Source organism: Mesoplodon mirus, assembly GCF_964341445.2.
Source record: "Mesoplodon mirus genome assembly, chromosome: 14".
NCBI lineage: Eukaryota > Metazoa > Chordata > Mammalia > Artiodactyla > Ziphiidae > Mesoplodon > Mesoplodon mirus.
Genome location: NC_138990.1, coordinates 77,522,696 through 77,533,775, shown reverse-complemented (window position 1 = coordinate 77,533,775; position 11,080 = coordinate 77,522,696). Strand labels below are relative to the sequence as shown.

The following is an 11,080-nucleotide window of genomic DNA, read 5'->3' as shown; positions in this document are numbered from 1 at the left end:
GTCATAGTTCTTCCTCATATGAGTGCAAAACTATAACAATGGAAAATTACATTTTTTTCAGTGCTGTGGAATCACAAAATTTCCTCAAATCGTTGAGATGACCCTCTAAAAGATGATAGTTTACACTGCTTAAGAAAATATGACTAATTGCTTTTCAATTCGCATTCGTGTGTCGGCAGGGCCCCTCTGGGGTGGTGTAAACTTATTCAGCTCCAAATACAGACCAGTATCCTGCCCTGCATTCAAGAGGACCATTTTTCCTCATGAAAAGTCTTATGAATACAAAAACTTCTCAAGTTTTCATTGCAAAGAAGTAGCAGCAGTGTTTAAGGTAAGAAAGTTTCTGCTTTTATTGAAAATTTATATATGACTCAGTATTGTAATAAATAAACAGATAACCATTTTCACAAAAAAATGACAGTGCTATTATGCTAGAGAAGAAAATATTAATTGGAGGATTTACTCATAATGGCAAGACAGACTTTTATCAATACAGAATAAATATTAACACCATTCTTGAGCCAATTTTGAGACCCAACAAAATGTAGGAACCAAGCTAGATGTAATAAATAATTATCCAGAGAAAAAGATGGCGCATTCTCAAATGATAAGACTGTCTTTGTAAAGTGATGCATGTCAATTAGTCCCATCCTTACAGCTCACTTCAAATCACAGGACTTGTTTCAGGCTACGTTAAAGGGCCATCCTCCAAAGAAAGCAGAGGAGAAGTACCCTATTATCTTCATAGTGAAACGCAAAACAACTGCAGAAAATCCCACTGGTAAATAGAACACAGTTTAATGAGTAAATTGAAGATGATCTAACTATAAAATTTAGGTAACAGACTCAGTGTTACATATGGCAGGACTGGAAAAAAATCATTCATGACATTTTCCTTATCCCTCCCTCTTAAGCCCCCTCCCACCCCTCATTATGCTATTAACAATAACAACAATAACAAAAATGTTTTAAAATTTTCCTCCATCAAAAAATGAGGGAAAATAATGAGGGAAGAGTTTTCTTTTCTTTCTTCTTTGAACAGTTTCTTGAACACTCCTAATACCAATCACTCACAAGATGTCTGTGCAATCTATTTTACATGATTTCAAGGAAATGATTAACTCACACACACACACACAATCCTTAAACAAAGCTATTTCGGAGTTCTGTACACTGTCTGGAAAAAAAGGAGGAAAAGAGGTGGTGGTAGTGGTAAAGAAGTACAATCCAGCCAAACAAAATGTTACAAGTTTTAAATCAACAACGAGAATGACTTCTTCTGGTCTGGGGACCCAAGACTAATAAAATGTTGGTCAAGATTCTGGTCTGGCTTCTATTGCAGAACACATTTCTCTTCTTTCTTGGCCATCTTGCCTTTGTTTTGCTCCAGAGTTCGCTCCAAATGCTCGTCTTCTTCTTCGGCCCTGGAAGTCAAACAGGAAACCAAATTATTTTTCTTCTTGGAGCGCAGAGCGGCACTCTCCTCTCGCCCCGCATTCCGAGCTCCAGAGGGAACGGGGTTCGCGGGGCCAGCGGGAGGCTGCCCCGGCCCACCCGGGACCTCTGGACTGAACTTTCCGAAAACTTCTCGGCCCCTCAGCAGGCGGCAGAGCCTCGACCCTGACCCCACCGCCCACTTACTGCTTCTCCTGCGCGTCCAGGTCCCTGACGAGCGCATCGCGCTTGTCCACTAGGGCCACCAGTTCATCCAGCAGGAGCTGCTCGCGTCGCTTCTGGGCCTCGGTCTTCTGCCAGTCTGCAGGGGACGGGAGGCTCCTTACCCACCCGGTCCCCCACCCCACCCGGCCCTCCCCTTCCCGCCTTTTCCAGTTCCCTTTTATTTCTCTGCAAACCATATTACAGAGCCACTAGCTAGTGTTTCACGGAGAGTTTGGCCGTCGTGATGAGGATTTCGCCCCTAAAACCCTACTTTCTAAGTATTTTCCGTAGATGGAGACGGCTACGGGCTGGGCTGGAACCTGCAAGAGACCAGGTGTGCGCCGGTGGCCAGCGGAGGTGCGCACCTGATGTCAGCCAAAGTGGGGGAGGGAGAGCTGGAGGCCCAGAAGAGGTCAGCCCGAGCGGTGAGGGGGGAATGTGGGTGAATGAGGAGGCGGGAAGCAGAGATGGGCGATAAAATCACCCTGAAAAGGCTAGAGAATCTGCCTGAGAACCTATCCTCCTCCCCCACCCCCATGCTCACCCCATACAGCCCATTCTTCGCTAATTTCCTCTTCGCTCTATTTTAGCAGTTGGATGTATCTCACACTGGGCGCCATATGCTTCACAATAACTTTAAAAGTAGTGAATCGGCTAATTAGCATTTTTCTTTGAAGTAAAAAATAAATTTGCTCTGCAACATTACACTGCAGCTCTCAATCGCATCACAGCCAGTTTTCTTTTGGAGAGGTTTGTTGCGTGGTTTCAAATCAAAGCACTTTTGCAAAGGAAAAATTACATACTTCTTTTTGAAACCCCGGTTGGAAAATCCGATGGGCAGTGCTCCTTCCATGGGAAGGGGCAGTTTTTTGAAGGTTTTAGGCCCCAATAATATATTTCCTAATCATTGCTGGTCTGATAATTTCCTTAAGATGAGCAGCAGTTTCGTTTAATAAAAACAGGACCAAATCGAACATTTAAAGCACTTTTGAAACCAAAGCCAACTGCTCTCTGGCCAGACTGTAAGGGCTTGTAGCTGTCAATCAACCCCCAGTCTACCCCGCCTCCCTCATTAGGAAGGTAAACAATGAAAAGAAGAAGTAGATGATGAGGCAGATAGCCGAACAAATGAGGACCTAGAGGGAAACAGGACACCGGCTTAAAAAAAAAAAAAATACCCTGGCCACTGACTCATGTAGCCCCCTCCCCCAGCAAGTGCACTTTCCAAAAAACAGAGAGGAGTGCAATCCTTTCTGGTTTCTCTCTTCTCTCTCCATTGCCCTGGGCAATCATGTTAAAACTCACATGGCTGGTGCTTATTCAGATAAACCCAACAATGCACACCGCTGGTTACCATGTGAATCTTCACAAACCACACAAGAATGTGCTGGTTCAAATCCCCCCGACCCCCTCCAAAGCAAAATTTATTCAAGACAGCAAACTGCTCAGCAGCTTTATGAAAGCAAATGGAGCTAGAGGGAATTCTATCTTGTATTTACAAATTAAAAATTAGATGCATCATCATGCAATAAAGGTTAGAATAGCAGCAAAAAGCTAGAATAATTTATTCTATTTTATCACTATTCCTTTCATTATAAGCTCGAATACATACACACATATATATTAAACATGCTATATATTAATTACCCACATTCGATACAAAACATCACAAATAAGTACATTAAATAATTGGTCACATTACATTCTTATTTAAAAAGAAGTGAAGTATTCTATTGCATAGAGAGGAATAAAGAAACTATTGCTATGGAAAGTTTTTTTCTTAATGTAAGAATTTAAAAAATAATAATGAAACAGCAAAATTGGAGAAAAGCCATATCTATCACAATTTTATTCCTTGGATTTAAATGCAACTGAGGTCAGGAATGCTGGACAATTTTCTAATCTGGTTCTTGTTCTTAATCAGTTTCATTCTACACAGCAGATAAATTAATAGACTCTCCAGGTTGGAAAGATCTTAAAGGTCATCTAGTCTAATTTCAGGTAACTGTAGTTCTAGAAATATTAACTCAGAGAAAAACCTGCTAAATTTGTAAAAGATTTGTAACTAAATTTTATAATTATTAAGATTACCAATTTTGATGAATATGGATTTTTCCATTTCCAACCTCAAGAAATCATTCTGATTATAAGCTTAATTTATAATTCTTTACTTCCAAAACATTTTGATAAGAGCTTTACTACTGGGAAATAAAATTTCTCCATTGTAAACTTAAAAAATATAATTAAGTTGAAAATTACAAAATTTTTTAAAGAAAAAATAAATTTTAATGACACATAATCTTCTTGATTAAATTATCCCTTCCCTATACTTGACCAGTCACTTTTAAGGTTTTAATTAATAATTAGAAATATCAAGATTTCTTTAATTTTTTTAAAAAATAAGATTTTAACAATATGGATAAGAGAGGAAACAATTACATATTTTTAATCCATTAAGGATTGAATAATTTAAAAAATCTTAACCTTTTCCTAGCTCAATAGTGATATTTCACATAACTGTAACAAAAACATTTTTAAGTTATGAATATTTAGGTAATTTTCACCATCTCACAAATTTAACTGACATTAGAATTTTAACTGTTTCAGCATAAATTTATAGATTTTTTATATTAAATTTGTCATTACTACATTAATATCTATCTACAAATAATTAGTCAAATTGTGGAGAAAATAGCTATGCACAGTGAGTAGATTTTACACTAGCAAAGCTACTTTTACTTTGGATTTGCTTTCTCACAGGTAAATTTATACACATTCACACACATATTTGAATGCTAATTTGGGAAATTAAGTAAACTATTTTGATGATTAAAAAAATGTGATAACACCTTTAAAATTGATCAAGATTCACATTTGTATGTTCAAGGTCTACATTTAAAAATTAAAAAATCCCTCTTTAAATAGCTTCACCTAGATGTAATGTCATGTTTTAAAAGCCTGAATGTAAGTTTATGTGTTACTTGTTATACATTTTAAGAAAGGATTACTCACCTATAACAGCTAGCTAGATGCACTGACTTTGGCTTGGACAGACTACAATGTGGGTTCTGATTAATTTAAAGATTCCAGTGTACTTTTGCTACAAAAGCCATATCCTCTCACAACAAATAGGATTAAGTTTTGATGCTGCATTTGAGCCAAAGTGTTAAAATAAAGAGATTCTGTTTATGTCTATCTGCACTGAGCTGTTTTGTTAATCTAAAAAACTTTTTTTATATATAGGGCCAATTATTCATTCCCTGATTCAGTTTATTTGCTGAAGTTGATAATTACCTTGGAAAAAAGGCAAAAGAAATACCTATAAACACTTTAATAGAAAGGACCTAAAGTTCTTGTAGTAAACCTTCAACCTTGCCACTATAAATAAGCCTGGCACTTTGATGAAAATTAACACTAGTTTTGTAAAGAGCACATTGGGGGATTGCAGTCAAGTCTTATCTTTAGTTCCAGTCAACTAGCAATCCTGAAAGAGTTTGCATCATCATCAGAGCAGGCCATTTGATAGGATTCTACTGCTGTACCTAATCAATCTATGGAAGACTGTGGCTGTGCTGTGTAACAAAGCTAAAATAGATTTACAAATGGGGTTTTAGGGGATAAGCTCCTCCACAGGATTACATATTGATTTTAAATATAAAAAGCTTATCATATAAGCCATAACTACAAAAATAGTGAACCTATGCATAAATCCCTTTAGAAGAGCACCCACTTCAAACTCTAAGCCAAGAATAAATCAAGATGTACAAAATCCTAGAGAAGATCCATTTCTTGTGCAGAAAATGAACACACCACTTTCCAAAAGCCCACCCCAATGTATGCAGAAATGAATTTATCTTTCCTGAGGGGGCATTAAATAATCTGGAACAAAAAAACTATAGGAAAAGTATCTGAAAGATGCTTGTTAGCTTAAGGGATACTACAACTTAGCTCAGTAGAGTGAAACTCCTGCAATGAAAACACCTCAGGGGGAAAAAAAAGGCCAAAGTGATTATGGATTCTCAGAAGAATGGACGTATTGAATGTTATTATTATTATTATTTTGCTCTCAAACCAAGTTGTTAATACTTCTTTCACTGGACTATGACTATTAATATTCTGTGCTTTTCTCCTAGTTAATGGTTTCAGTAGCAGATTACTCAAAAATATTTTAGTTTATTTATTATGAAAACCATCTTATGGCTACTAAGTAGGAGAGATGGGAAAGAAAAGAGGAAGGGACTTTAAAACAAAGGAAAGCGAAACAAAACCAATTAGTGTTGCCTGTTCATGTGTTTTTCTGTGGTGTTTTAACACTCTGAAAGACTACTGAATGTGTGTCCATTCTAAGGGCTGGCTCAGAGGATACTGTCTTCAAAGAACTGATGATCACGATGCTCAGTATCTCTCTAGGACAGCCCAGGCCACATATTGCCCAGGCTAATGGGACAGGCCTCTCTCTGAGAAAGTGTCTTTATTTGTAATTAACAAGCTGCTTCTTTCCTCAAGTCTCTTTCCCGCCCCAACCAGCAACAGAAACTGGCTGAGAGATTTAAGGCACAATCACATATGGGACAATAGTATTAATTAAAAAATAAAACAGAACAAAACCACAAAAAATTAACAATTGTATTAAAGGTGTCTGAAAAGAAAAACATTAATTTTTTTTCTCTTCTTCAAAAATATTACTTTCTACTGCTCTTCCATGTGTACAAGGGGAGCAGGCAGAAAAATGTTAGATTATTTAAGGCTTTAGGTCTATTATATAGGGATAGGATGGCCAATGAAACTGGGATGTTTTATATGTATTATGGCCCTCCTTTAAAGATGGTACTATTTGGTCATAATACTGGTTTTGGTATAGAAGCAATATCTGCCTTAAAAGTCAACTGTATTGTATCAAGCTGTATCTTAGGGATGATTTAACTTACTATACATGAGAAAGTAAATTTTTAAACATTGTAATACTCTGTATTGAGCATAATATATAATTAATCTATAAAGAATAAACTGTATAATGAGTTATACATACTATATACAAACACATTTTATATTATACATACATATATATATATACCATATAAATAGTATTTGCTATATCTACTTTTCAAATGACTATTTAGCTTTCCAATCTCTTTTTTTTTTTTGTGGTATGCGGGCCTCTCACTGTTGTGGCCTCTCCCGTTGTGGAGCACAGGCTCCAGAGGCACAGGCTCAGCGGCCATGGCTCACGGGCCCAGCCGCTCCGTGGCATGTGGGATCTTCCCGGACCGGGGCACGAACCCATGTCCCCTGCATCGGCAGGCGGACTCTCAACCACTGCGCCACCAGGGAAGCCCTCCAATCTCTTTTAAGACTATACCATGACTACAAAAATTATATCAAGAGGAAAAATACCATTTAGTATATTTGTGCATTTTATTCACTGGCAAGTTTCATAGAACTTCTTAAATAATTTTGACAAATTTTATAGTCATTATTAGTGATATAATTTGATAGCCACTTAAAGGAAATCAGCTATCTGAAAGCCTTTTAAATAAAGTAAATCTAATTTCTAAATTAGGATATACAAATGTTGTTAGTCATATTTATCAAATGAGATTAGGAATATAAAAGTAAGAATAAAACTTCTATAAATGTATAAGATACTTTTTAGATAAACAGCATGTATTTTATTTACTAACAATATTAATTAAAATATTTTAAAACATATGGTTTCATTTGGCTTTCTCTTACAAACTTAAATTCCCAGTTTCTGAACTAATTAGAATTGACTTCTTATGGATCAGGAACCTTATCAGGTGAAGAAAGAAATTACAATGGACAGTCAATGCATGCGTTAAGAGGTCAATACAGAATAGGAAAATCAATTGGCATTGATTAGACAAAAGGTCCATTTTACAGAGCCCAAAGGATTAGCTTTTAAGTGGACATCTTTGAACTACAAGACATTTTCAACTAAGAGGTATAAGGAGAACAGCATTCTAAAATAGTCAGAATTTTAGGGCTTCCCTGGTGGCGCAGTGGTTGAGAGTCCACCTGCCAATGCAGGGGACACAGGTTCGTGCCCCGGTCCAGAAGGATCCCGCATGCCGCGGAGCGGCTGGGCCCGTGAGCCATGGCCGCTGAGCCTGTGCGTCTAGAGCCTGTGCTCCGCAATGGGAGAGGCCACAACAGTGAGAGGCCCGCGTACCACAATAAAATAGTAAGAATTAAAAAAAAATAAGCATATATAGTAAATGCCATAGTTAAGCTAGCTGATGTCTATTGATATTATGAACGATGCTTAGGATTACTATATTTGTAATTCATTTAAAAGCTTTACATAAAGTGTGAAAGTGTTGCATTTATCTCATATGCAGGAATCTTTGCCTGATTATTCACTTAATAGGAGCTGGAATCTTAAGAACTATAGCAGACTGGACAGTTACATATTTGTGTTGACATCAATTAAATATTAAGGTAAAATTTAGAGTATGAATGTGAAAAATCAAAATGATAGATCTTTCTCAAACCTCTTTAACTTGCACATAGTAAAATGTAATGAAATCATTTAACTAGTTATATTTTCCATTTAACGGACATTTAAGCTTACAGACAAAAGTTAAGACAATTTTATGTTTAATAGCAAGCATAAGGATGATCTGAATTAGGGTCCTTAGGTTTTACATGACTATTGGTTTCTGACTCTAAGGCATTTATTTGCAATTCCTGTAGGTCCTTAGTCAGACCACACCTAGTGAGACCAGAAGTGTATTACACTCTTTAAATCTCTTTGACAACTGACACCTCAAACACCTCATTCGGCCATGGCATCTCTTACCTTCAATGGCTAGCATTGCCCTCAATTCCCGATTCAGCAGCTCATATCGTCGTTCTAGATCATGTTCTTTTTCCCTAGGCAAGTTGCAAAAGTTCATCAATATGCTAATTACTAAATCATTAAACACTTAAAAGAACCTTTAGGTTACATTGATTTTAGGACTCATAACTGACTGTTCTCTTTAACTATAAGCCACTCAAATGATACACAAACCTGAAACCTTCCTCAGGTTGAATATTTAATAGTGCTATTATTTTTCTCCTTCAATTTTGAATTGCACAGAAGTATATTTTAATCTGTGGATAAGTAGCCTCAATCTTCAATGCTTCTTGTATTAAGTGCCAGGTATAAGGTTATTTTGTAGAATATTTTTCATAATTCGCAATAAACACTTTTTTTGTCTAGAACTCCGTGTGAAAAGAGTACAAGAAACATGGAAGTACCACCAGTGAAAATTTAAAATAGAGACAATTAAAAAGGCAAGATTAGTTAAGTTCTGCACTTCTTCATAACTCCTTTATCAAGTTCAGGCATGGCAGAAATGACAAAAATAGAGGTTTTCACTAAAATAAAACATGTAAGCCTGCTTCTTCCCACACTAGGTGGCATAATATAAGAACATTGTTAGTGAGAAAAAGGAACAAGCATTAAGTCCTATGTGAATTAAATGCTAAAGACTGAAAATGCTTACATTTGGTCTGGTCTCCATTTTACTGTAATTCTTGCAATCATAAAAAGGTCACTTCTGTGTAAATTATTAATCTTTTATCACAAAATTTAGGGTAACATCATTTGTAGAATACAAAGTTACTTTTGTCCTTATTAAGACTTATTTTAATTTTTAACTGAAAATTTGATGTTAAATAAACTTCAATTTTATTTCTTTTCCCACTAAATATAAACCAAACATCCTTTTTGTGCACAAGTGATTTCTTAAACACAAAAATTGTTTATATTACTTGGCTTTCTATATAATAAATATATTTTTTCAGTATCTAACACTCTAAAATTCTTACTCTTAAGATAAAAATTGGTTATATACTATTTTTAATTTTATTTTTATATAAAATATAATCTCTAAGGAAAGAAAAAAAATTAAGCCTAATAAGTATGAAACCCCCAAAAAAGACAATGATGGAAAGCCTAAGATTCATCAATATTGTAGGAAAAACAAGCAAAGTCATAAGTACTTACAGGAGAGAGAGCTGGTTCATTCTCCTTATTAAGGCGTTTTTCTTATTAACTAACATAAACCACTCCTGCATCATAGCTTCTTCTTCTTCTGTGTTCCTTCCTATAATTTAGTAAGAGTTATTTCTTATTCTATTGACATTTACAAGCCAAATAATAGTTCACAAGTGTTTTGTTTTTTTTTCTTTTTAACACGAAACATATTTTAGCTATCCCAACAGTACAAGTTAAACTGTTTATAACAACATCAGATTAAAGTCCGAGGCCTGAAAAAAGAAATCAATATTTAAAAATTCATAAGCCAATCTCTAAAGCTGCTATTATTCAGCTTGTATATTTCGGTCCCCCAAACATATTTACAGATCATACTAAGTACGATACTAACACTAAGTACAGTTAAAAAAAAAAAAAAGTGTTCCAAGTTTTAAATCCTCCTCAGGGGCTGACTTGTTATTATGTTTCAGTGAGGAACTCCTGGTGCTGACAGACATACGGTCATGATAAAAATAAATTAATTAATTTAAAACCACATTAAAAAATCATTATGAGAATTATAAGACTACCAGTAAGGTCAGAGAAGTCAATAGATTTTGTGAGAGCTTCCACCTGTAACAACTTGCTTTTTTTCTTATTTTCCTCCCCCAAAGCAAAAACTAAAGGTATACATACACATACCATTCCAGAACTCATCATCCCTAACAGGGTACACACTTGCAAATTATTTTAAATACATTGTAAATGACCAGGCTACAAAAATACTTAGAGCTATCTGCGAAAAAACATGATGAACATAATAACGTTCAGTAAATGAGAAAACATTTGAGCAGAGAAATGATTTAAAATTTTAATTATAAATTTACTGATTGTACATTTAAAATTCATTTTCCCTAATAACCATTCCATCATCTGTACCACCCCTCCCCTCAAAAGGCCAGTATGTCAAGGATTATAACATATAGCATATATTTGGTATTGTTCATGCAGAAGTAGGCCACAATCATACTCAAGAAAAATATTAATTCCCCAACCCTCTTCCTTCCTCTCCCTTCAAATTGTATCTAGTCAAATTTACAATTCTTTGACTTTTTTTTCTGAATTTTGCCCATGATTGGTTTATTGTTTTGCTAGGCCATTATTTAATACTTCAGTCCAACTTCTAGATAGATTCATAGGGTTAACTTAAATATCTACTAAAAAATTAAATATCCCAGGCGAAGACTAAATAGCCTAGTCAATTTCCTAAGTTTTATTTTCTTCTTAAGTGAGATATTTTCTTTTAACTTTCAAACACACTACCAGTCCATTAAAAAATATTCAAACAATACAGAGGTATAATTGAGTAAAAAGTCAAGGCCTCTTTCATCACCCCCACCCTTTCCAATTCCCCCATCCACCTCCCTTCTCCAGAAG

At 35.5% G+C, this 11,080-nt stretch overlaps 1 protein-coding gene across 5 annotated transcripts in view; it reads right to left on the bottom strand.

Annotated features, from left to right (window-relative positions):
- Positions 1-325: 325 nt before the first annotated feature.
- The window catches only part of EHBP1 (EH domain binding protein 1), a 500,368-nt gene continuing 489,613 nt past the window's right edge, over positions 326-11,080 (bottom strand). For all 5 annotated transcript variants that reach the window (XM_082643305.1, XM_082643308.1, XM_082643304.1 and 2 more), the window contains 4 exons: positions 9,674-9,773; positions 8,480-8,553; positions 1,642-1,756; positions 326-1,424 (listed from right to left, as the gene is read on the bottom strand). In XM_082643305.1, the coding sequence (XP_082499431.1) occupies positions 1,334-1,424; positions 1,642-1,756; positions 8,480-8,553; positions 9,674-9,773 (380 nt within the window). In that variant the 3' untranslated portion in view covers positions 326-1,333. The remainder of the gene's footprint in view (positions 1,425-1,641; positions 1,757-8,479; positions 8,554-9,673; positions 9,774-11,080) is intronic.